At 43.2% G+C, this 27,895-nt stretch overlaps 1 protein-coding gene across 1 annotated transcript in view; it reads right to left on the bottom strand.

The window, feature by feature from the left end:
- slc24a3 (solute carrier family 24 member 3) overlaps positions 1 to 27,895 on the bottom strand; it is a 299,931-nt gene that overhangs the window by 118,064 nt on the left and 153,972 nt on the right. Inside the window, exon 3 of the mRNA XM_052012278.1 lies at positions 21,750 to 21,826. Coding sequence (XP_051868238.1) covers positions 21,750 to 21,826 — 77 coding nt within the window. The remainder of the gene's footprint in view (positions 1 to 21,749; positions 21,827 to 27,895) is intronic.

The following is a 27,895-nucleotide window of genomic DNA, read 5'->3' as shown; positions in this document are numbered from 1 at the left end:
AAGACCCTAGAGATTCAAGTCAGCAGAATTTTCTAGGCCACACCAAACTCGTTGTTAATGCCGGCGGCCACGGACTGGCACAGTTTGTATTTTCAAACTGGGACTCTACATTCTCTTCTCTGTAACAACCACCAGCGTGTTAGATCACTGTTGTGTTCTCTATGTCATGGTTCTAGTATTACTTTTTCTCTCTCTCTTCTGTTCTGGTTTATTTCTCTCTACTTATATCTCCTCCAGACATATCAACTATGAACAGCAAGCCTCTTCACCCTCTCTCAGCCAGCACCAACGTCACTTCTGTCATCCAGTCTCTTTTGATTCACAGTCATTTTGTTCCCTTCATTGGCCCTCCATTTCTGCCACTTGAAAGATGTTTGCTTCCTAACTTTGCCAGTTCAGATTGACCTGAAGCATTAACTCCTTTTCTCTCTCCACAGATGCTGCTTGACCTGCCATATAATTTCTGGATTTTCTGTTTATGCACCAACATTTTAATATCAAATATCTTCAAGCAGAATGAACAAAAAGCATGGGGCTATTCTTCACATGCTGTGTCCTTCAAGCAAACCATTTGTAAATACAAACATTCAACTGTGAGCCTCTGATGATAATTTCATTATGCACCTCTCAATTTCTGATGTAAGGCCACAGCATCTCCCCCTCAACACTTTGCTAAGATGATTTCTATGCTTGATTACAACAGACTAAGTTAAAATTCCCAAGGATTGTGCCACAAGTGCTAAGTGAATGAGTGCATGGATCTTTCTGTAAAGACTTTTGGGAGGGGCAGTGAGGGCAGGATATTTCTCGGGGAGCTGACCGACTGCTGAATTTAGTGCAATTTAAAAGAAAGAGGGATTCAAAGTCTCTGCGATTGCCCTGCAAATACATGAGGTTCACCTATTAACCTAAAGAGTCTTCTTGATCATCGCTTTTTTCAGTGTTACCAGTTGATACCCATGGGAAGGGAAGTCAATGCGTCTGAAAGCCTAGATAAGCCAAAGATTTTTCCAACAGCTTCCCCCGTCCCTCGACTGTAACTGTTGGCACTCTTGCTCTGCAGATCCCTCTATGCCAGGGTTTGAGAACCTGCACAGCAGGGAGATGTGGGCACAGGGCTTAAGGAACAGGGATGCACTGAAGCACCTTTAATGAGAGTGTCTACATCTGGATTGGCTGAGTCCCTCCCTAATATGGTTGTGTGGCTAAGTTTGCGGATGACACCAAGATAAATGGAGGAGTAGGGAGCATAGAGGAAATAGAAAGGATGCAGAGGGACCTAGACAGTTTAGGAGAATGGGCAAGGAAATGGCAGATGAGATTCAATGTTGAGAAATGTGCAGTTGTACACTTGGAAGCAGAAATAAGCGGGTAGATTATTATCTAGAAGGAGAGAAGATTGATAGTACGGTAGTACAAAGGGACTTGGGGGTACTCGTACAGGATACCTTAAAAGTTAACCACCAGGTTGGATCGGTGGTTAAGAAAGCAAATGCTATGTTGGCATTCATCTCGAGAGGTATAGTGTATAAAAGTAAGGAAGTGTTTGATGAGGCTCTACGGGGCACTAGTGAGGCCTCATTTGGAATACTGTGCGCAGTTTTGGGCCCCACATCTTAGGAAGGATGTGCTGACGTTGGAGTGGGTTCAGAGGAGATTTACGAGAATGATTCCGGGAATGAAAAGGGCTTAAGTATGATGAGCGTTTGTCGGCTCTTGGACTGTACTCACTGGAGTACAGAAGGATGAGAGGGGACCTCGTAGCGACATTTAAAATGTTGACAGGTAAGGATAGAGTAGATGTGGCTAGGCTGTTTCCCTTGGTGGGCGAGTCCAGGACCAGAGGGCACAATCTTAGAATTAGAGGGTACAGTTTCAAGGACAGAGATGAGGAGAAATTTTCTTTACCCAGAGGGTGGTGAAATTGTGGAACTCCTTGCCACGCACAGCAGTGGAGGCCAGATCAGTGGGGGTGTTCAAGGAGGAGATAGACAGATATCTAATAGTCAGGGTATCAAGGGATATGGGGATAAGGCTGGAAAATGGGATTAGAATAGTTTTTTTTTTCTTTTTTTCCCACCCCATTTCTTTTTCCCTTTTCCTTGGAGCAGACTCGATGGGCCGAATGGCCTGCTTCTGCTCCCTTGTCTTGTGATCTTGTGATATTCTTCTTGTGGTAGGCAAGACCTAATAACCAATGCAAATACACAGTCGTGCGTGGAACTGTGCAGAGGGTAATGGTGACAACTTGCTAGTTAGCTAAACAGAGGGTGATTTTGTTTCCTGGTGGGTGGGGAAATACTGCTCATTCTGGCCTGCACTGGACTGGATGAAATTCTGAATGAGCCATTTGCATTTCACCAGAACTGTACAGCCTAAGCCATTCAGCCTATTATGTCTTTGAAACAGCAGTTCAATTTAGTCGAGATGTTTCTCCACCCTCCAAGTGATGTTTCCCCAAAAATCCATGTCCAATTGTAAAGGTTCCCAGAGAATATGAATCCACCTCCCCCACCCCTTTTTAGATGTGGTACTCCAGCTGACAATAACCCTCAGGATGAATTAGTATACTAGAATTACCCCTCACTTTGTTACGCCAATTATCTTGCATTGGTGACAGCTGGTTACTGACCCAATTATTGGAGAAAAAACACTTACGAGCTCTGTGACCAATGCAGTACTTCCAAACTACTGATGAAATGTAGGAAATGCTTGAGCTGCTGCAATGCGATGACGGCAAAAAAATGTTTGCTTAATAAAGTGATACTGATTACGGGGCAAGTATAGGTTAGGACTCTGAGGATCAGTTTTTCCAACACAGTGCCGCACATCTGTCTGAGGAAGCTGATGGGCTTCAGTTTAATTCCTCATTGGGAAGACAAGGTAGCACTCCTTTAAGTACTTCACTGGGAAGTCAGCCTAGAATGTAAAGTAGTGTCAGCCTCTGGAGTGGGACATGAACCCTCAACTCTGTGACTCAGTTTGAGGCACAGATAAGGTGAAGGTTCTTGAAGTGTAGAGTGAAAAGTGCTGCTGCCAACGTTGCAGTCAAATGGGACATGATAGAGAAACTGGATAGGATGAAGAGGCGTTATGTAAAAGAATGCTCTAAGACGAAAAAATTGGTCAGCTTGAAAGTTGCCTGGTTCTGGCCCGAATGTTCCTGTCATCCCTTAGAAATGAGGTGGTGCCTGAAGACTGACGAGTGGCAAACATTACAGGGCTGCCCACACTGTCACCACAGCGGAGCCTCATTCAAAACTAAGGTCATTCCGAACCATTTCCAATTGGAAAAATCGCAGAGATAGTGGAGATCTAAAATAAAAATTTTCTGGCATACTCAGTTTATAATTCCAGTCTTCCACACTTGGCGGACTTTCAGCAAACTGGCCTCTGCCCCACTCCCTCTTTGCAATTTTTTTCAATAAAATAAAATTAACTCAAACAAAACTGAGTGAGTGTCAATTTATCACAAAAAGGTCATGTACCTACAATTCTTCCTCCCATTTACCAAACCTATGATAATATAGGTGCTCCTTTTGAAATAATGCTAATCCACATTCTTGAGGCAGAATTGAAGACAATTGGGACTAAGTTTTCCACAATGGCAGGGAAGACCAGTTAAAGTGAGCATGGGGCCGTGTGTTGGTCTTGTATGTGAGCTGCCCTAGCCACAACATTTTATCAAAATGAGTCTCAAAGTGTCAAGCATAGTAGAATAGGCCTTTGTGTGAAGAATGGTCTTTTCTCTAGTAACTCCCCTGCTGTGGAAGTAGTGGGCGTCAAGCAGGTTGCAGGTTATGGTGGGTTTGGGCAAGGGGGGTGGGGAAGAGGTGAGGAGAGAGAGTGCTAGGAGAGTCTGGCCTAAAGTTGAGGGTGAAAGCAATATTGGAATATCGGGGGAATTGGGGATCAGCTTATGGGCTTGTAGCTGATCAGTACAGGTTTGGGGAAGTTCATCGGATACGTGGGACTACACAGTATGCTGTCAGTGACAGGCATGGTGGAGAGGCTGGGAATGGAAGGGGACTCTATTCAGAGGAGGACCAGTCTGCAAAGAGCTGGATACCATTGGGTACAAGGTCAGGGCCAATTTAACCTGTGCCAAAGCATGTCCTAACGCTTGCTGAGATCTGCTTCAGCTCTCCCATTCAGGAACCTCAATTCTGCATAAGAATTTTGCATAGGCGACTTTACAACATCCTCTGCACACTTTGCAAAGATTGTTGCAAAGGCAACATCCATCATCAAAACTCCCCACCATTCAGGCCATGCCATCTTCTCGCAGTTACCATCGGGCAGGAGATACAGAAGCCTGAAGTCCCACAGCACCAGCTGTTCACCAAGAACAGCTACTTCCCTTCATCCATGACTATGACTACTTTGCACTAAAATTGACTGATTTTTGCTCTGTGTTCTTTCTTGTTAAAATTGGGTATAATTTATGTTCAATTTATGATTTTCTTGTGAGTGCTGCTTATATGATGCTATGTCCTGTGATGCTGTTGCAGGTAAATTTTTCATTGCACCTATGCATACATGTATTCGTGCTGATGACAATAAACTCGACTTTGACTTTGTTCATGTCCAATGGCCCGTATGAACACACGTGTCAAAACAATGCATGACGCAGGAAGATTTCCAGCCGTTTATCTGCCTGGAACGAAAATATACTTACGTAACACCTTCCATGATGTCTGAAAACCCCCAACGCTCTATGCAGTGCTTCCAAACTACTGATGAAATGCAGGAAATGTTTGAGCTGCTGTAGTGCAATGATGGCAAAATAGTTTATTTGTTTAATGAAGTGATACTGATTGCAGGGCAAGTATAGGTTAGGACTCAGAGGATCAGTTTTTCCAACACAGTGCTGCACATCTGTCTGAGGAAGCTGATGGGCTTCAGTTTAATTTCTCATTTGAAAGACAGTGTAGCACTCTGGGAAGCCAGCCTAGAATGTAAAGTAGTGTTAGCCTCTGGAGTGGAACTTGAACCCACTGTGGCACCGCTGACACCGAGGCACAGATACGGTAGAAATTCTTAAAGTGTAAAGTGAAAAATAAATTTTCTTTCCTGACACTTGCTGGAGCATCAAGAGTAATAGACACCAATTCCACAGAGGCAAATACAGCACTCACAGGCACAAAGCACTGAAGCACAAAAGACTTCCGACTGCAAGAGATTCTTCCTCCCCTGAAGGAAACAACTGAGTGTGTATCTCTGCTGTCCCTGATGACTCATGTTAACCTCTGCCCTCTCCTTTCATCTAAATTCCCTGTAGCTTCGTTGCAGTGCCGACATCCAGAAGGTAGGATTATTTTTACCAGAAGGACCCCATGATAATTAATAACAGATGTCAATCCAGCTTCAAGTTTGCCTGCCTTCTGACAGCTGCTTCTGATGGGATTGTAAACCCACCCTCACTGGAGCTGCTAGATTAAAAAACTTAAGTCTGTTGGTCTTGAGGGAGGATGTCGTGCTTTTATCCAAATGCTACAGTTCAGGTGTTTCAAAAGCTCAACTTATATTTAAGCAAAGCACTAGAAAGAAGACAGGGTCGGCAGTCCTTGAAAAGAGCAGCATTTATTTTTGCTAATATTGGTGCATATATTGCTAATATTGGTGCAACAGCATTTGAAAAGGCTTCAAAACAATGCATATTATTCGAAATAATGCAGCTTTGTGTAAGTGGGGTTGACTTCAGGTCAGCTGTTAGGGTTAAAGTCTTTGCTCTCAGGTGGTCCCTATAAAATGGGTTTGGGCCATCTTAAGCCAGGTCCCAATGCAGTGACTCCCAAGCTGCTGGCTGTGACGTCAGATGGATTTGCAATGTCAGTGGAGGGAGCTGTGACATCAGGTTACCATTGGACTAAACCACCCCTCGCCCCAAACCCTGCTGAATCCCCTTCTCCCACAGATTATCCACCATACCACACCACATAATCCTCCCCGAAACATTCAGGTTCGCCCATCCCAGTCAGTCCACATTTCTCAAAATTCATACTACCTTAGGACAGAGGAGGAGACTATTCACTGATTGAATCAATGCTATCTCTCAGAGCAATTCATCAGAATCCATTCCCCCACATTTCTGATAAGCTATTCTCTCTCAAAAGCCTGTCAACTCCTGCCACCCACCTACACAAGCAGTAAGCTACAATGGCCAATTAACATACCAACTAGCATATTTTTGAGATATGGCACAGGAATAAGCTTCAAAACAATGCATATTATTTGAAATAATGCAGCTCTGTGTAAGTGGGGTTGATTCCAGGTCAGCTGTTAGGGTTTAAAAGTCTTTCTCTCAGGTTGTCCCTACAAAATGGGTTTGGATCATCATAAGCCAGGTCCCAAATGCAATGACTCCCAGACTGCTGGCTGTGACATTAGACGGATTTGCTCACAATGTCCAATCCGACCATCAAGTACCCATCTGTACCATCCCGATTTCCAAGCACTTGCCTGTAGCCTTCCATGCTTTGGTGATTCAAGTGCTTCTCTAGATACTTCCTCAATGGCTGTGTCAGTACCTGCCTCACCTTCTTTTCAGGTATTACATTGCAGATTGTAACCACCCTCTGTGTGAAAGAATTTCTTCAGAGCCCTTCCAAACCTCTTGCTCCTTAAGCTTAAACCTAGGTCCTCTGGTTTTAAGATGTCTCCCTGAGGGGAAAAGTTTTTCATTATCCACCTTATTTAAATTTAAATTCTTTAAAAAATGTTTTAAAATTTTACTTACAGCGTGGTAACAGGCCCTTCTGGCCAACGAGTCCGCGCCGCCCATTTTAAACCCAAATTAACCTACCCGTACATCTTTGGAATGTGGGAGAAAACCAGAGCACCCAGAGGAAACCCACGCAGACACAGGAGAACGTACAAACTCCTTACAGACAGCGACGGGAATTGAAACCCGATCGCTGGCGCAGTAATGGCGTCGTGCTAACCGCTACGCTACCGTGCCCCCTATAATTTTGTTTTGCCTACATTGTGGGAAGAAACCAGAGCACCAGAGGAAATTCACACAGCTACCGGGAGAACATGCAAACTCCACATAGACAGCACTGGAGGCCAGGGTCTGAGAGACAGCAACTCTACCTCCTGTTGCTTCATTACTCCTGAAGTGCTGGAGTGAAAGCAGTGCTGAACTGAGTTGATACTTTGATGTCCAGTAACTGTAGATAACAGTGAGAGGGCAAGGAGAAGGGAAGGAGCGGGAAAAAGAGAGTGAGGGCATGACAGAGCAAGGGAGCAACGACTGTTATTTATAAAGCAATGTTTTTACAAAACAACTTCAAAGCATAGATTTACATATTTTGTGCACTAATCTTCATGTTCTTCTGCAAAATTCAAACTTCAATAATGATATTATTGTTAGCTGTTATGTTGCTTGATTAATGCTTTGTTTGGTTGGCTTCTGGGGTCATGTGAAATCCCAAATATTAAAAATGGGGTCATACAAGAAAACAGTTTGGAAATCCTTGTACCATCTGCATTGATCTACTACAGGAAAACTACCAGTATACTGGCACTGCTTTGCCATCTCTTCCCGAAAAGACTAAACCTGGCAAGTGGAGTAAAAACATTCACACTAATTTACAATACTATAAACCAAAGCAAGCTGACAAAAAAGGAACAAAACGCTGCCATAGAAACAGAAAATGCTGGAAAAATACTCGGCAGGACAACCAGCAACTGTGGATATGTGATAAAGTTTACGTTGCAGATCTATGACCCTTCTGCAGACACCTGTGCTGTCTCTCTCTCCACAGATGCTGCCTGACCTGCTGAGTGTCTCCCAGCATTTTCTCAATTATTTCAGTTTTCCAGCATCTTTTTTTTTGCTTTTGTAAAATACCACAACAGTTCATGAGAGCAGAATCTACAGTAATGTTCAAGTTACTGCAGACATACCACTTCACAGGAATGTATCAATAAAACTTCTGACACCTAGCCACAGGAACAGGTATCAGGACAGATAACTCAAAAATTTAGAGGGTTAGGTTTTTAAGGAGTGCTGAACAGAGCATTTTTATTTTCTGATGGGCAATGAAGCCGCTTTCTGTTGAAAATACTAATGTTCATTCAGCACTTGACTTAGTACATTTTGGAGCCAACTGCAACTCTGAGTGTAAATTTTATTTGATTTTAAAATTGATATCCACCCACACCTTATTTAATTTCCAATCCTGGCTTTAGCACAATGACAGAAGTGTTTAATAGAGCCAATGAATTCATTCTTAGTAACATCAAGAACAATGGTAGAAAATTAATCTTCTTGAGTCTGTCCTGTCACTAATTTAGATCAACTCCATATGCTCTGAAACCCTCATCTAATCAAAATCTATGAAACCATGTCTCCAACACTTCAAATGTCCTCCAGCATCCATTTCCTAATGGAAAAAAAATTCCATATTTCTGCAAGGACTATGCACCTTGTCTCAAAGACACTCTGAGGATTTGAGAAATATGTCTACAGTATGTCCAGTCTGCTTCCTTTGACAAAAATAAGTTTGGAAACTATGTTTTTTGCCATTTATTTGCAACTTTCTTTATACTAAGTTAGTGCACCATATCTGTCAACCATCAAAAATAAGCCCCTCTTAACTGATTAGTTAAATTGGTTAAAATCTGATCATGTCCTCCTATCTCCCCCCCCCCTTTCCAATCCAGATGAAGGGTCTCGACCCAAAACGCTGACTGTCCATTTCCCTCCATAGATGCTGCCTGACCCATTGAGTTCCTCCAGCACTTTTTGTGTTGCTCCAGATTGCAGCATCTGCAGTCTCTCGAGTCTCTAAAATCTGATCATGTGCTTACATTCACACCCTCTACCAATCTGGTTAAGTAGACATTGAATGAGGGGACTGTAGCTTATTAGCACAAATCAGTCACAAACCACCTATTACCAAACTTCAGTCTTCAGTGTTGCTGACTGGTTGTTGGTGACAACTTCCCAAGTTAGCAGTGGCTTTTTCTTTCCCCCACCCCCACTCCTTTGTCTTCTCTTATTCTTGTGACTCCCTTCCCCCACCTTGATGACCCAACCATCTCCTCTCCTTCACCATCCTTTATTCCATGATCCACTGCCCTCTCCTACTGGATTGCTCCTTCTTCAGCTCTTTGCCTCTTCTACCTATCACCTCTCAGCTTTTTACATCTTCTCCCCCTCCCCCTCACCATCCCCCTATCACCTGGACTCACCTATCACCTGAAAAACACTATGATGCTGGAGGAACTCAGCAGGCCAGGCAGCATCTGTGGAGAAAAGCAGGCGGTCAACGATGACTGGTTTTCATCTAGATTCCAGCATCTGCAGTCCTTTGTTTCTCACCTGTCACCTGCCTGTGTGTGCTCCTCCCCTCACCCTCCACCTTCTTATTCTGGCCTCTACCCTCTTCCTTTCCAGTCCTGATAAAGGGTCTCGGCCCGAAATGTCGACTGTTTATTTCCTCCCATGGATGCCACCTGACCTGCTGAGTTCCTCCAGCACTTTTTGTGTATTGCTCCAGATTCCAGCATCTGCAGAACTTTTTGTGTCTCCACTTAGCGGTGGTGAGACCGTGCAAAGCTAAAGCAAGTCTCTTCTATTTACACAACCACACCTGTCCTGCCCATTTACTTCTTTTTGATCAAATTTAGGCATTTAATTTGGAAGAGTTTACATTTAAAAATAGAAGTGGGTACAGTCTGCTGGACATAAAGGCATTGGAACTGCTGACACAACTTGAATTATTTAATTTGTGATTTGTGTATATAGGCTATCCCTGTGAAACAAATGGGTTCTGTTTTTACCAGTGTCTTTAAGTCGATTTTGTCCATAGCCAAAAAGATGCTCAAAAATCACTCAATATGGTAACCATACCTCCACAGCATTGTAATGAATGGCATCAAAAACATATTAGAAAGAACAATTACTAAAAGTGGAGAGAGAGAGGAAACTAGTTCTGCTGTTCATAGGAACAAATGTATGCAGGTCCGTCAGACTTCTGAATTTAGTTATATCATGAAAGCTCACTTGTATACACTTTAGTCAGGCGTTCGTAACCCAGGGATGCCCTGTACAACAGTATACCATAGAATGAATCTTTTAATATTGACCTAAGAGTCTGGTTTGCTTAATATGTTCCAGATTTTCACCAAAACTGCACGCACTTAGATTTGTCATAACATCAGCTTCGAATGGAGAAGTATTTTGAGTGAGGAGGTTACAGTATTATTTTTGCATGAGTTTCATTTTAAAGAGGCATGCCTCTGTTTTGGAACATTTTTGAGCTAAGTTCCCGGGGAAAGCAAATGAAACAGCAGTGATCTGGCTGAACTTCCATCAAGCTGGGCATGCACATTCTTTAGTTAGCCACTTGGGACTACATGTGAGCAGCTCAGTGACAACATGGCTTTGAATTAACCCTCCTAACTGTGGGAAAGTCAACACCATTCTCAGAAGACTCACTACCGAATAATGACTGAAATCAGTAACTACATCATATAAACACTTACATCACCATCAAAGGCACTGCAACTCCATCAGATTGCCTTTATTCTTATATTTCAATCACTTCACTACAAAAAGAAATGATTTGCAATGCCCAAATGCACGATCCTCTGAAATTAAACTGGAAACAACAATATCAAGCTCCTTCAGCATCACTTTAATTGTCAAGTACACTTAGTTTTGGATTTTTTTTTAGCCTTTATGACAAAATTCAGTACATCTCAAATCTATCCTTTAGCTAGTAACTAAATATGAGGCCCTCAAGAAATAAAAACATTTGCACAGTTACCCTTCTCTCCTTGTTGTATTTCATTACCCACCTTCTGGAGAACATCTTCATCACCTTGTTGCGATCTATGGCAGTGAATGTCTGGCCAAGGAGTATATGTAAAACTGAGGTCAACAACAGGTTCTTGTCCAGGGAGGGAACAGAATGAAATGGAGATCAGAAAACAGCCAGCTGTGGCATTATCCAACAGCAGAGAATGTATGAGTTTAAGTCTTGTGGGGAGGACACAGCCTATAACTGCTTCATCTTGTCAGCTTAAGCTCCTTTCTACTGCTTTCATTCCCTAGAATTTCCCATCCAGTATTTCCACACTCACCATAAAGCCTCCCCATCTAGCCAACATCATCCCAGCATAGCCATCTCCAAAATCCAATACTAACCCCAGCATCATCTCCCAGTAAATGATGCTTTCAGGATCTCTCTCTCACACACGTGGTTTCCTCCACATAATGCTTGGGTCTGGGGCCTCCCTCCTGCCTGTCCTCTGTGCTGCTGCCCAGTTTACAGTGCTCTGTTCTGCCCAATACAATTTTGTTCTGTAGTGGGAAAAGTGAGATTCCTGAGGAGGAGGTGACATCAGAAACCGATCCCCTGTCGAGACATGAGAAGGTCACGGTAGTGTCGATACAACTGCCATCACATTAGTACTTCACAGCCAGTGTCATTCTCAGCTTATCTCAGAGTGCCGTGTCTCCTCACCTCCAGACAGCCCTCTCCACCCAACGACCTCCGGTGTTGCCAATCACAGCTTCCAATTCCTACTCGCCTTTAACCTGGACCTTCCACTGTTCTCGCATCCTCCATCCAGGATTCAATAAGAGGCGAGAGATAAAGTTTCTAATCAATATTTAATTCGCAAGGCCACTAACTTAAGAGTTATCACCCAACGTTTCTGTAAATGTAGGATTTGAGCCCTTTAAGAAAATACTTGCTTGTCCACCATAGCCTAATAACAGCACTAACCAATTCAATGTAATTCAGTGGTTCCCATAACACAATCCTTTCCCATACTTTATGGACATTGCAATCCTCCTCCCAACTGTTCCTATCTCAGGATGTTCAAATCATGTTCTCTCCTCTCCCAGACCCTCTATATCTGACTATTCCCAGTCCCATGGGATCCTCCTCCTACTCCCACTTTCTCCCTACGCTAGAATCCTCTCCTGCTGCCAGCAGCTAAAATACTGCCAACCAATCACAGCAATCAGAACTCTGGGACACTGGGATCATCCACCCATCGTGCTTCTCAAAGCAGCCGACCTTGCCCCCCCACCCCCCCACCAACCACCCCTCCCCTCCTTCCACTCCCACCCCACCCCTCAAAGACTCCTAGACTGCAGTCAGGCTGATTTTATTTTGGTTGAAAACAAAAGATACTGGAAGAGGAACAGACGTTTTTTTGGCAGGACACGTAGTGGAATCTTGCTTTTAGTGATGAATTGTTTCTTTTTAAAGCACAGCTAAATTATGTGACCCAACCTAGTGATTTTACAGCCATGATACAATCAGAAACAGAACAGAGAGTCCCGCTGATCTGTCTGCTTTGCAGCTCCCTCCCAGCAACTGTCCTTGACCCTACCGTGACCTGCCATGTCTCACAGGGGGCTCAGCTTCTGAAGCCATCTCCTCCTCGGGAATCTCAATGTTCACACTGCACCACAGAAGAAAATTAGACTGAGCACGATAACTCGGGAGGACATGCAGAAGGGAGCTCCCAGATCCATCCAAGCACCTCAACCTTCCTGTCGGCATGTCAATTGGCAGATCAACCTTAATTTGCATGCACTGTGAGTGCTCCAGGTGAGGTAATGTGTCAGATGTGGCTCAGACAGCAGCCCTCTGGTCTTCAAATCTGGGAGTTCAAGTCCCACTGCAGAGACTTGAGTGCATAACCTAGACTGGATCTTTAAAGTACTAAACACGCAATGCACTCTCCTTTGAATGAGATGTATATATGAAATATATATGGAGACCTACGCTATCCTTTAAAAGAAAGTTAGCCCAATGTCACTAAAACATTTCATCATGGAGCTGCCTATGAGAGTTTGGGACTTTGCCAACCTTATGACAGTGTCATAGAGTATAGAGTAATACAGCACAGAAACAGGCCCTTTTAAATCCGTACCAACCAAGATGCCCATCTAAGCTAGTCTCATTGCCTGCATTTGACCCATATTCCTCTAACCCTTTCCTATCCACGTACCTGTCCAAATGTCTTTTGAATGTTGCTATTGTACCTGCCTCTACCAGTTCCTCTGGCAGCTCGCTCCATGTATGCACCGTCCTCTGGGGGAAGATGATGCCCCTCAGGTCCCTCTTAAATCGTTCCCCTCTCACCTTAACCTATGCCTTCTGGTTTTTGATTCCCTTTCTCTGGGAAAAAGACTGCGTGTATTCACCCTATCTATCCCCTTCATGACTTTATACTCTATAATATCACCCTTCAGTCTTCTATGGTCCAGGGAAGAAAGTCCTAGCCTGCTCAACCTCTCCCTATAACTCAGACCGTCGAGTTCTGGCAACATTCTCGTAAATCTTCTTTGCACCCTTTGCCAGATTAATTGACGGCATTCCTAATAACAGGGTAACCAAAATGGTACACAATATTCTATGTGCAGCCTCACCAACGTCTTGTGCCACCGCAAGATAATGTCCCAACTCCTATGCTCAGCGCCAAATTTCTTCTTCTTCACCACCTGTGACACCACTTTGTAATCCCTCTGTGTCTACACTTCATCTGCAGTGAAGCACTTGGAATGCCTGATATCATAAGCTTCTGAATCTGAATCTCAGAGTTGTACTTCTTGGTTGTGGAGGCCATAGTAACATTGGATACCTCTCATCTCTAAATAACCAGTTCCTGTCTAGCTTAGGGCCTGGACAACTGAATACTCCACCGCAGAAGCTTGCGGAGGTTCAGCCACTGAGTATATTGAAGGCTGCGACTGATAGTCATGAGGACACCAAGGGATATGGGGATAGGATGGCAGAGCAGACTCAAGGCACGGGATCATTAAGGACCTCGTGAAGCGGCACAGCAGGCTTAAGAAACCAAGTGGAAAAAATGTCTTCTCCAATTCCATGTAAGGAGAAGAAGGTGAACGCTGGGCTCCTGAACCCCTAGCCAGAACGTCAGAATTGTGCTGATGTGAGAGGCACTGCCAATTAAAGTTATAATTAATAAATATAAAATTATGAGAGGCATGGATAGAGTAGACAGCTGGTATCTTTTTTCCCCGGATTGAAATGTCTGATACTAGAGGGGATGCATTTAAGGTGAGAGGGGAGAAGTTCAAAGGAGATGTGTGGGGAAAATTTATTTTACACAGAGAATGGTGGGTGCCTGGAATGTGCTGCCAGGGGTGGTGGAGGTAGATATGACGAGGCGTTTAGGAGGCTCTCAGACAGACACAAGAATATATAGGGAGTGGAGGTGTATGGACCATGTGCAGGCAGAAGGGATTAGGTGTCATTAACTTAATTAGTTTGGCACAACATTGTGGGCCGAAGGGCCTGTTCCTGTGCTGTACTGTTCCATGTCCTAATTGAAGTGTCCATTACACCAAGTTCCATTCCATGCCAGCCCTGAGTGCCAGCTGAACGTCCAGCCCCTGTGCACAGCACATTCTCTGTACATGCATCTCCACAGTACAGAGGGAATTAGCTCGCAACAGAGGAAGAAGGCAAAGCCTGAGATGAAGATTGTGTACAAGGCTGGGGATTAGACTCAAGGTTGTCTCAAGGGTGGACTAAAATGAAGGAACTGGTTTCAATAGTTTTGATCCTTCTATTACTTTGTGGGTCAGAAGTTTTAAATCCCTTTCTAATGCATGTTGGCTGCATGGCTTCTATTAAAGATAGCCCTTGATGGGTTTGAAGAAATCTTCAGTGGAGAGCTGATGAGGATGGTGGAATTGCACATGAGCCTGTTTACATCAATGTTACTGAGGCGGAGATGGTTGACAGCTTCAAGTTCTTGGGTGTAAACATCATCAATAGCTTGTCCTAGTCCAACCACGTAGATGCCTTGGCTAAGAAAATACACCAATGTCTCTACTTCCTCAGGAGGCGCAGGAAATTTGGCATGTCCCTGATGACCCTCACCAATTTTCACAGATGCACCATAGAAAGCATCCTATCCAGATGCATCAGGGTTTGATATGGCGATTGCTCTGCCCAAGACCGCAAGAATCTGCAGAGTTGTGGACATAGCTCAGTCCATCACAAAAACTAGCCTCCCCTCCATGGACTTGGTCTACACTTCTCGCTGCCTCAGAAAAGCAGCCAGCATGATCATAGACCCCACCCACCCCGGACATTCTCTCTTTTCCCCCTCCCATTGGGCAGAAGATACAAAAGCTTGAAAACATGCACCACCAGGCTGAAGGACAGCTTCTATCCTGCTATAAAACTCTTGAACAGACCTCTTGTACGTTAAAAGATGAACTCTTGACCTCACAATCTACCTCGTCATGGCCCTTGCACCTTATTGTCTGCCTGCACTACACTTTCTCTGCAACTGTAACACTATATTCTGCATTCTGCTTTTGCCTTCTACTACCTCGACATAGTCATGTGGTGAAATAATCTGTATGGATGGCATGCAAAACAAAGTTTTTCACTGTATCTCGGTACTTGTGACAATAATAAACCAATTACAATATGTCAGGTATGTTAGAATTGCAGCTCATGGGTTACAGGGGAGCCCAAAGCAGACCTGGTTGCGCCTACATCCTTTGTTTGATGCTTTGCTCAGTTTGACCCCTGGGTCTGAACCCACTGCATGTTTCTGGTACTTGTTGTTGAGGATAAATCCTATATCAGAATGGATTAGCATCACCAGCTCTAGGGGCTGACCTTCAGGAAGGCAGTTTAACTACTTCTGATCTGTGGAAATCAGACAGGAAGTGACGATAAACATGGCTATGGGGGCAGGGGGTCGGAGGGTGGTGAGGTGGGCAAGTGGCAGTGGTGGGGATGGTGGGGGGAGGGCTTTATCCACTCTCTCCCTTCTCTGGACTGGCTGACTACCATTCAGCAAAGAGACCTGCCCAAAACCGGGGGGGGGGGGGGGGGGGGGGGGGGGGGGGGGGGGGGGGGGGGGGGGGGGGGGGGGGGGGGGGGGGGGGGGGGGGGGGGGGGGGGGGGGGGGGGGGGGGGGGGGGGGGGGGGGGGGGGGGGGGGGGGGGCAGTGAGGAGGGGTGTGCATTCTTTGAGCAGGTGGATCAGGTTGTGGTGACAGTGAAGGCTTCCAAACCCAATCAAAGCCAATGGTCCAACAGCTAGAGAAGGGCCAGTTGAGGTGAGTTTGATTTCCTTTATGTGTTAGGAGGGAGGAGAAATGGTCTCCTGAGCTGCTGAAAGTCGTACTAGCCCTTGCCTGCTCTGAGGGCTTCATAGAGTCACACTGCACAAAAACAGGCCCTTGGGCCCATCAAATCCGTACCGACCATCAACCATCCATTTATATTAATCCCATTTTATCTTCTCCTCACATTCATCACTCCCCCCAGACTCTACCACTCACCTACACACTAGGGCCAATATACAGTGGCCAATTAACCCATCATCCCACACGTTACTGGGATGTGGGTGGAAAACCAGAGCACCCTGAGGAAACCCATACTGTCACAGGGAGAACGTGCAAACTCCACAAAGGCAGCACCGGAGCTCGGGATTGAACCCGGGACTCTGGCGCTGTGAGGCAGTGACTCTACTAGTTCCGCCGCTGTGCTTCGTTCCCCTCACACAGCCGTCCCACTGCCAAGCCTGTTAAACCTCTTTGACTCTCTGCCCAGAAGTGTTCTGTGTGGCTGGGGTCTAAGTGGCAGCGAGCAAGCCTCCAGCATCGTGCTTCAGCACCCTGCCTCCCCACCACTAGAATGAGACATTCACACCCTGCCATTACACAAACCGCCCTGAGTGAGTCAGATGCTCACTGAGTTGCCCTTCCACTCAGGAGTTAACCTAAGTAGAGGGTCCAAAGCTCCAGCAGGAAACCAAACCTTTGTGACCCCTGGAGAACAAAATGCTCGAACACTCCCACAGCGAGGCTGCCCTCATGTAACAGGCACAGATGCACACAGCTGGGGCACTATAATTCTGCGCCAAATCTAAACTGGGAATATTTACTGCTGCCTGCATAAAAAAAGTTCAAAAATATATTAAAATTATAAGCAGAAAATTAGCAATCAAATTTTCTGCAATGAATACAGATGGGCTTCCTGCAGCTACTTACAATGATGCTTAATTTTTTTTAGTATTATGCCTGATTGTAATGAAGCAGCATCAGGTCGATATTACTGTGCAGTGTAATTTCAATATTTAAGCACTGTGGCAACTGCATGAAACTAAAGCAGGCTAAATACCCCCCTCAGTGCCACCTATGGTCTGGTTGCTAAATTTGCTGAATAACACAAAGATAGATAGGAAAGTAAGACGTGAAGAGATTATAAAGAGGCTACAAAGGGATAGAGATAGGTTAAGTGAGTGGGCAAAAATGCAGCAAATGGAGTATAATGTGGGAAAATGTGAAATTTTTCATTTTGGCAGGGAAAATAAGAAAAGAAACATATTTCCTAAATGGTAAAAAAGACTGCAGGGCTCTGAGATGCCCTTGGATCAGTCTGTCCCAGTACATGGAGACTACAGATGCTGGAATCTAGAGCAACAAGCAATTTGCTGAAGGAACTCAGCGGGTCAAGCGGCATCTGTGGGAGAAAAGGAACTGTCGATACTTCGGGCTCAAAAACCTGCATCAGGACTGATGCTGCTCAACCCACTGAGTTCCTCCAGCAGATTGTTTTCTGTCCTAGTACATGTTTGCAATAGGTGAATATGTAGGTACAACAAGTAATTGGGAAATATAAAAGAATATCATCCTTCAGCTGCTAAGGGTTTTGATTACAAAGGTTAAGCTTAAGTTCTACAGGGCACTGGTGAAACCTCGTTTGAAGACCTTTGCACAGCATTGGTCTATTTATTTATGGAAAGATGTTAATGCATTGGAAGCAGTTACAGGTAGGCTATCTGGACTAATTCCTGGAAAGTGCAGGTTGTCTGATGATGAAAATTTGGGCAGGCTAGACTTGTACCTGCTGAAGTTTAGAAGAGTGAGAGGGAACTTGATTGAAACATAGAAGATCCTGAGTGGTCTTGGCAAAGTGCATATGAAGAGAATGTTTCGCCTTGTGGAAGAACCTGGAACTAGGGAGTCACTGTTTAAAAATAAGGGGTCCCCAATTAATACAGAGATGAGGCAAAACTGTTTCTCGCAGGGGGTTATGATTCTTTGGGACTCTCCTCCTCAAAGGGCAGTGAGAGCAGAATTGTTGAATATCTTTAATGCACAAGTAAATAGATTGTTGTTAAGCACAGGGTGAAAGGTTACCATAGGTAGATAAGAAAGCAGAGTGCAGATTACGATCAGATCAGCCATGATCTTACTAAATGATAGGGCAGGCTTCACGACTCCAAGATCACAAGTTAATTTGGGTCACATTTGCAAAATGCCCTGAATTCTCTTCTTTGCATTTTATAATGATAAATCAGGGAAAGCAACACCAGTGCAAAAGGAACATTGCAGTCTTATTATTTTTTATTGATTTAAAATAGAAAAATTGCCTTGAAGGTGATGTGTGCAATTTTGATTTGACTGCAATCAAATTCTAACATTATTACAGTCAGTGACTTAATATAACAGCTGTAATCAAATCTACCCAAAGCATAGAACACCTCTCAAAAGAAATTAGCAGAAAAATAGCTGATGCTGCCTCTGTTAGAAAGCTTCGCTAGCTTTACTTCCATTGTTATTTATTTATTAATGCAGTATTACATTAGTATTTATTATTGCCATGTATACTATTTACTCTGTGAGCTTCACGTGACCAAGGAATTTCATTGCAACCTGGTGTATATGACAATAAACTAATGATTGGCCCTCAGCTTGAGATGGGTGTGCTCTCCCTCAACGGCCATGCTTCCAGCTCACACCTAGTTGCCAGTTCTTGGGTTATCAGCAGAGAATTCCAAAAATAATGCAGAGGTTGCTGCTGTTCCTCCTCCACCCCAATACTTTCTCCCCCCCCCCCACCCCCGCAAGTAGCAACAGTTAAAAGATGGATAACTGACCAGCTGGTGAGTATGGCTTATCTGGCTGCCAAACTTACTCAGGGCTGGACTTGCTGAGCCCTGCCGGGAAGGAATCCTCCTAGTGAGAAGGCAGAGTTGAGGTTACAATCAGGCCAGCCATGCTCTTATTAAATGGTAGGGCGGGCTTGAGGGGCCGAGTGGCCTACTTCTGCTCCGAATTCATATGCTGTCATGTTCCTATAATTTCACACTGGGAGGTTAAGCTTGGATTGATTTTTGAGGTCAGCAGAAAGAAAACGGTACTCACTCCTGACCCCAAATTCCTTTGCCATTGTTGCCATTGGTGACTGTTGGGCAACCAATGGGAAACATTGATCCAGAGTCATTCAGTTCAGGACCAGCCTGGGACTGGAATCTCTGTAGGTCAGGTGCCAGAGCTCGGGAAAATTGTATGGGAAGTAGGGCATCCTGTACCGCCAACTTACAGGGTAGCCATCTTCTTATTTAAACACTGGGCACCCTTTAAGTACAGGGCTGTTGGCAACCCTAGGTTGACTCATTGTTCATGAATCCCTTTTCTATTACCTATTCCTCTCTGTATTCCCAGCAAATGGGTGTTCAGTCCCTCCAATGACTCCCCCCATTCAATGATTCACCCATTAATAACACCAGACATTTTTTTTCATTCTGCCTTGTATAAAAGGAAACCTCTCCTTGTGTCAGAACATGTAAGGGACATCCTAACTTAATTAACCTGGTTTAATTGAGCCTCAATGCCCCAGTTTGAAATAAGCTGTACCTTTCTGCAATCTGCAATGGTATAGCTATACTTTGTCAATACCTGCTTATTAATAAATCCATCGTGAAATGGCTTTCACCAATGGTCTCTCAGGTCTATGACAGTCACTATCTAACTCAGCAATATAACTCAATATTGCCTGAACATGGTATCTTCGGTAGACAGGGTGGTGAAGGAGGCTTTTGGCACATTGGCCTTCATCAATCAGGGTGAAGAAGTTAGGATGTTATGTTGCAGTTGTACAAGACATTGGTGAGGTCATGCTTGGGGTATTTTGTTCAGTTTTAGTCACACTGCTATAGGAAAGTTGACATTAAGCCAGAAAGGGGGCAGAAAAGATTTACAAGGATGTTGCCAGGAATCATGAGACTGGGTTATATAGGGAGAGGTTGGGAGGCTCGGATTTTATTCCTTGGAGCATAGGAGACTGAGGGGTGATTACAGAGGTGTATAAGATCATGAGGGGCATAGTTAGGGTGAATGCTCACAGCCTTTTTACCAGGGTTGGAGAATCAAGAACTAGAGGGCATAGGTTTAAGGTGAGAGGGGAGAGATTTAATAGGAACCTGAGGGGCAACTTTCTCCACACAGAGGGTGGTATGTATATGGAATGAGCTGCCAGAGGAAGGGGTTGAAGCAGGTACAATAGTAACATTTAAAACACATTGGAACAGTTAAATGGAAAAGAAAGGTTTAGAGGAATATGGGTCAAACATGGTCAAATGAGAGGTCCCACCTTGTCAGCATTTGTTACCTCCTGCTATCAAAGGTCAGTTTCCCTCTTTGAAATGGAGAGACAAGGGACTGGAATCTGGAGCAACAAACAATCTGCCAGAGGAACTCAGCAGGTCAGGCAGCATCTGTGGTGGGGGGTGGGGGGGGGGGCGAGGAATTGTCAACATTTCGGGTCAAAACCCTGCATCATGACCACAGGTTGTTTGTTGCTCCCTGTCTAAAATCTTTGATACGCAGAGGCATTTTGAAGTAGTTGAAATTGATGCAAATAATTAAAAACTAAATTAAAAATAATGAATTTAATTAAAACCACTATCAGTCAATTAAAAAAAAATTTGAGCAGTGAAATAGAGAAAAATAAACCTACTTTTTAAATGAAGGCTGGTGACCCCATTCAAATGTGTGGGACTGTCCTCCAGCTAGTGCCCATAGATACAAACAAGGCCCAGACATAAAACGTATCCAGCTCCTTGCCTCAGCACAGCATACAACCAGGCACAGACTCACTACTGAGTCCAGGTACAGAGTCAACGTTCAGATGCTCCCAGCCTGACTGTATGTAGCTTCCCTGCTTCTGCACTGCAGCTAGAAGATGGTTCTCCAAAGAGCTGCGAGCTCACGATCCAGCCTACCATATGACCACAAGTTGTTTTTAACTGGTGAAGCAAATCAGCAGTCATGGGATGAATTAACCAGGGTTCATGTTCCCGATTAGTATTTTTACTGGAAATCATACATGCATGGACTTCAACGAAAACAACAACTTGTATTTATGGACCATGTTTCCACAGGAGAGCAATCAAATAAATGCCATAACAGACCCACATCAGGAGATAATCTGCACAATCACCAGCAGCTTGGCCAAAGAGGTGGGTTCCAAGGGGTACCTTGAAGGACAAATGAAAACTATGGAGGTGGATAGATTGTTGAAGGGAATTCCAGAGTTTAGGATCTTGTGTGACAGAGAGATACTACATTGTGGAACAAATAAAGTTATCCAAGACACTGGATTTCCAGGCAAGCAGCTTAGATAGGGGAACAGGTAAAAAAAATCTTTTTTTTCTGGAAAAGAGTGTGCTCACACTGTAAGCTAATTATCATGGGCTGAATTTGTGAGGGGTGGATCGCATAGCAACTCCCTGCCTTGGTTCCACTGGATCACCTATCAGAGGCAGAGTCACCTGTTTGGCCTCTTGAAGCCAGTCTGACGCTGTCATTGGGTGGCAAGTGTAAATCTATTCAAATGGAGGGATATAACCTATCAGTGGACCCTAAACATTTATATTGCACAGAGCCAGCTTTTTATATGGGCAGAATGGTGAGTATAGTAAGCCGTGACTTACACAGAACAGGTGGAGAGTGATAGCTCCTTGTCGTCGCTCTTCATTCGTAAAGACATCGTCAGGGAATTCACGAAGAGCTGGAAGAGGAAAATAAATACGTGAATTGAGTTAATGAAAACACCATGGGATTAAAACATGAACAAGATCATTCTGTTGATTGAGCTGGGAGAGGGGTAGATGTGACACACAGGTTAGAGTGCAAGTTGTAGTCACACTCAGGTGCAGCAGCCACTGGATAGAATTGGATCGGTAAACATGCCTAAATCTCTCCCTCTTCCCCCATTCTATTAACCTGCAATTGCTCACTTGTAGAGCTGGGAGTGGGTTACTTGTAAAGACAGTTAAATGGTCAATACATGGTGTCTGTGGGAGGATCCACCACCTCAAAACTCAGTGGTGCTCGAGGCCAAGGGTGTTGGATACTGCCTCACAATTGAAAGGCCATTGTGGAGTGCATAAAGGAAATCACATGGGTCTGGGCTGGGAGGGAAAGAGGCCCAAAGGGGTCCAACAATCAGAGGGATCAGGACTCCAAGGTCTGGGAATTGGAATGGAAGTGGGTGAAGGGAGGGGTTGCAATTAGCTGGTGGCGTTTGGGTAGGGATTGGAGGTAGAGGTCAGGCATGGAATCTGTTGCAGGGATATGAGGGGAAGGAGCAGTGAGGGAGGGGTCCAATAAGGGATCATTGGGTTTCCTCTAAACCACAAAGAATGCAAGCCCATCCTACACAATCCGTCTTCATGGGACAGCCCTCACCCCAGGAATCACATCGCACTGTCCCTCCAACAGCCTTTGAAGTCTACGTCTGTGACCATACGCACAACACCATGAATTTTGAAAGAAAGGGCCTCCAACTAAAATATTTGTTGCTATGTTGCAAAGCAATCAGTGTACCCAATTTTACAATTATCTCTTTCCCAGCTCTGTGAATGAGCAATCAAGGATTAGTAGAATGGGGGAAGAGGAAGAAATAAAAACATAGATTCACAAATCTATTGCTAGCTGGCAGGTAACATTGCGTCATTGAGTATGGGTCAGAGAGCTTCAACTCCAGTGACTATACCAGAAAGGCAAACAAGGTGCCAAGACCTGAAGTAGCTCCAAAGCAAAAGAAAGGAAGACATCTCAAACTATAGCATGTTTAAACTTAGAAAAAACTAGGAGTGGTACTGTTGATCCTTTGCTTAAATTTGAGGAAGTTTGGAGTTCATTTATTCAATATTTCCATATGATATAAGCTGACCTTTTTCAGATCCCTCTCAATAACCCTTGAATGCAGAGGAGCGGAGTTGACGACATAGTAATGTTTCTTTTTTCTTTTTAATTGAAGAAATATCAGTCCAGCTTTTTTTTTTAAATTTTTGGGTTTTTTTTGGTTTATTATCAATTTTTTTTTGATTTGGGGGTTCTTCTTTCATATAATTAAATTTCATTTCTTTTCAATCTTTCCTTTTGTATTTGTTCACTTAATAAGAGAACGGGGGGTCTAGATTACTTTTTTTTACTCCTTGTGATTATATTTTAACTGTTATGATTGCTATCCTGATCGCTTAGCACCATATGTATAATTACTAATGTCATATATATTATTTTGTACTAATTTGAAAATTAATAAAAAGATTGAAAAAGAAAGAAAAAAAGGAAGACATCCCCCCATTAACATGCTTCACACAGCTTTGCTTTGGGGAGACCTGACGTTGTATTCAAGACACATTGACATTGTTACTAAAGGCTTTATTCAAATGCTCCCTTAAAATGTTATTCATGCATTGTGAAGTCCGACATTGCACTTCTTCACAGAAATAACAGTCAGTGTGCAAAAATTCAGAACAGGCTTGGTGAAGATCCTGTGCTCTGCCGAAAATTCGTCTCATCCTTCCCTGTATGTACACTTGGAAGTTTTAAGGGAAAATGTCCAACAGCAGGATAATAAAAGAGCCAAGACTCAAAAGCAGCTGTAGCCATCCATTCCTTCTGAATGACAACAATACAGTCTGTGGCTCTTCTAGATTTATAAAAGATTTGAAGAGGATTTGGGGGCTTAGGACAGAAGATTTATTCTCATTGATGGCTTTCAAAAGAATTGGATATTTGCCATTTTATTTGATGTATTTTCCAACATTTCGATCTCTACCGTGACTTGTCCCTGAAAATATTCATTGCACCATTTTCATTTGCAACGTTCCTCCGGCTCCCAAGCTAGCTGCTCTCGCCTCAATCAGCTAACATGAGAAACATACAAAGGACCACGCTGAGGTTAATGGATTGGTTATCATGCACATTACAGAACTGATGTATATCATCGTGCATTTTCCAATCACGTTGAATCAATCTTTAGCCATCTTCAGAGTGTTCGGTCCTTTCTAATGCACCAAATAGATCCAACAATTACTGCGTGTGAATTTCACAGTTATAAAATTGAGATGATCACATCTTCAGCTGATGTCTATAAACAGCTCACCTTTTGACAGAATCTGAGCTCTCTATGTTTAGAAGTGTCACTGCTTGGCACCTGTATGAAATAACATTTCCAATCTACACATTGTAATGTCATGATAGATGTGCAGGATATTAGGTTATTGAAGATAACTCTGGTTTCCTAAGTTGAGGGCAGATTGTACATCAGTAATGAGGTGCAAGGTCAGTAACTGCAGTTGAATAAAAAGATTTTTTAATCATCTTCAGCATTGACTGAGGATATATATTTTGGAATGGGTTTCATGCCTTTATTTTGAAATGATTCATTCTTTAAACTTTCCTGTGCTTCATTATTTTACAATCTCAGCCTTCACTGACTTGTTCAGACTTCTGCCACTTTCAGACTGAGCCTCAGTTAGATGCTTGTTTCTTTTGCTTTTGATTATTATTATACTTTTTTTTTAATTTGGGGGTTTTCTTTTCACATAATCAATTTCTTTTCAATTTCTTTTTTTTTCTGTATCATGTTCACTTATAGCAAGAGATCAGGAGGTCCAGATTACATATTTTACTCCTTGTGAGTCTTAAATTATCTGTTATTATTGTTATCCTGATCTCTTCGCATCATATGTATAATTATCAATGTTATGTATATTAATTTGAATTAATTTGAAATTCAATAAAAAGATTGAAAAAGAAAAGATGCTTGTTTCTTTTCCCAAATAAATTAGATTTAGACAGTTCACTTTCCTCAGCGAATGTCTGGGCCATTTTGTGTCATCTACCTCCTCTGCCTGACTACCCCTTCCAACCTCTGACCCTGACGATTCCTTGGTCATCATAGTTCGATCACTGAACCTCTCCAAAAGTATCCTCAAAGCCATCTCTTGGAACATATTAACTGGAGAAGATCCTTCAGATTCTCAAGACTGCAAGATCACACTGGTCTGTATCCTACGAACATTCACCTTCCTTGGCTCCAAAACATTTTGTACCCTTGTCTGGCAGAAATCTATCAATCACAGATTTAAAATTACTGAGCTGGTGTCTGCTGCTCTTTGTGGGAAGGAGTTCCACATTCAAGCATCCTTTTGAAGTCCTCTCCTGAATGGTCTGAATATTCTCCTCATCTTAGACAACATCATCAAAAGAACATTACTCTTTGATTAACTCCCTTGTTACGACACTAAAGCTAGTGGTCAGTGTTTAAAAATAAAGGGTTACCCACTTAAGACAGAGACAAAGCAATTTTTTTTTCTCTCACAGGTTTACAAGCCTTTGCAGCTCAAAGGGCAGCGGAAGCAGAATATGGGAATAATTTTGAAGAATAGATAGATAAATATTTGATAAACAAGCAGGAAAAAGTTACCACAGGTGTCGGAAATGTGGGAGTTGAGGATAAAATAAGTTCAGCCACGAACTATCTGAATGGTGGAGTCAGCTTGAGAGGTCAAGGAGCTTATTCCTGCATTATGACAAGGACAGGAGAAAATCTACTGTTGTATTTGTTCATAAAAATATCATTGTCATTGACATTAATCTCTGATACTACCTTCAAATCCCTTGCCCCCTTTTAACACTTCTGACTTTAACCAAACTTTTAATTATTTTCTCTTAGCATGTATTTTTTTCCTGAATACTGTATGAAAGTACTGACTTCACTTCCACAAGAACACAATAGGAGCAGGAGTGGACCACTCAGCGCCTCAAGCCCCCCCCACCATTCAATAGAATCATGGCTGATCGACACTGGCCTCAACTCCTCTTCTGTGCCGGTTCCCCATAACTCTCAGTTCCTCGATTTTTCAAATATTTATCCATCTCCGTCTTAGATATATCTAATGATCTGGCTTTTACCACCCTCAGGGGCAGAGAATGAAGATATTCCCAACCCTCTGAGAGAAGAAATTTCTACGCACCTCAGTTTGAAATGATCGTCTCCTTAGTTTTCAGCTACATCCCTTTGTTCATGACTCTCCCACTAGTGAAAACATCTCAATATCCTTACTTTTCTAGCATAGTATAATGTATTGTGGAACATACATACATTTAGGTCACTACATGCACCTAAATACCTGCCTTCCAAACATGTAATTTTATACGTTAAGATTTATTGCACACAATTTTTTACATTTTCCATTTTACTTCAGCTGAGATTGTCAATGTCATCTTGCATCATAGACTGTTTTCTGCAATAGTCTCATATGGTCACTCCACTGGATTTGAGATTACCCCCTGCAAAGCTCCCACGAAGGGTTGATTTAAATCAAGGGCCCTGAGGTGAACTATAAACATGCCAAACTGACTTGCCAACCAATTCTCAACACTCTCTATGTTCACAGCATTATGCAGACTCTTCACATCGGAACTTAGCATCATTAGGCATCAGACGGACTGATCAATGTATTTTCATCATGCAATATCCAGAGTAGGTAGCAACAAAGAGAATCAAAATACCCCTCCATGGCTACCATAAATGGTTGTGGCTCTCCTTGCTGCCAGTGAATCCAGCATGAAGTCTTGGACTGGATAAAGGACAAATCACACACTTCACTGGATGCCAGTCAGTGCCTAGGCCAGCTGTGAAAAGTGCAGCACTGATCAGAAAGGAAAGGACACCGTCTATACTAACAAAAAGCAGAACTGACTGTGGGGCAGTGTCAGTGGGTCTCCCATCAAGCACAGGAAGTGAGCTTCAGTGTCAATGCTTCAGTGTAAGACGTCAATCCACCTACATTTATGTACCATCTTTCATGACCTCGGGACAGCCAGATCATTAACCTTAGTGGACAATTTTATTTCAGGGTTTTTTAGTACAACTTAATTTTTGGTCACAATTCAGCAAAGGTAGGAAGAATTGTTAATAGAATACAGCAACATTGGAGGGGAGCAATGTATTGAACAAAAGTCAGTTTCTACATTTTGAGTCATTACAAGTGGATGACAAGCTGGAGGATACAGAAATGAGTCCATGGAAGTAAAACACTCAAATTTAAACAGTATGAATTCAATAAAGTAGAATGACACTGTGGCTTCTCCATTTGTCCAGGAAGATATGCGTTGCATTTGCTATTCAGTAAAACTGGGTCGTCACGAAGCTCAGCATGTTATTTATTTTTAGGGAACTCAGATCCGTTCTGAATTGCCAATGCTCTGGGACTGTCCTGGTGTTTCTGGGGGGAGAAAAGACTAATCTCTACAGCTACAAGCACACATGGGTATAAACACATGGGCCCAAGAAAACGATTTGTAAATACCTTTACTAATTAAGGAACTATTTGACATAGCTGAAACACACTGTTTAACTAACATCATGCAACTGAGTGACAGAGAGTGCATTCACTTTTTGATTGGCTCTGTCCATGACTGAAATGTCCTTAGCCTTATGATGAAAGCATGGGGTAGTATATCTCTCCATCTCTAAGGATATTTCCAACCAGAAATGGAGACTCCATGCAAACAACGCACACCCTACTCAGAACCCCTAATTCATGAGAATGATGCTGCCACCTCATGGAAAATGGACTTCATCAAGAATCAAGACTCTCTCTAATTTCTCAAACAATATGATGCTGTCCTTTACCTGGTGAGTTTGCTAGGCCAAATATTTATTACAATTTAATTAGAATGACATGGTAACAGAAACAAAATGGCAAAGCAGCAAGGAGCACACTGATGGCTTAATATGACTATGTAATGAGAGCAAATTATGACAATGAATAATGAA

This window comes from Pristis pectinata, chromosome 3 (assembly GCF_009764475.1).
Source record: "Pristis pectinata isolate sPriPec2 chromosome 3, sPriPec2.1.pri, whole genome shotgun sequence".
In the NCBI taxonomy this organism is placed as follows: domain Eukaryota; kingdom Metazoa; phylum Chordata; class Chondrichthyes; order Rhinopristiformes; family Pristidae; genus Pristis; species Pristis pectinata.
Note: the sequence above shows the minus strand (reverse complement) of the source record. Positions and strands in the feature narration are given on the sequence as shown.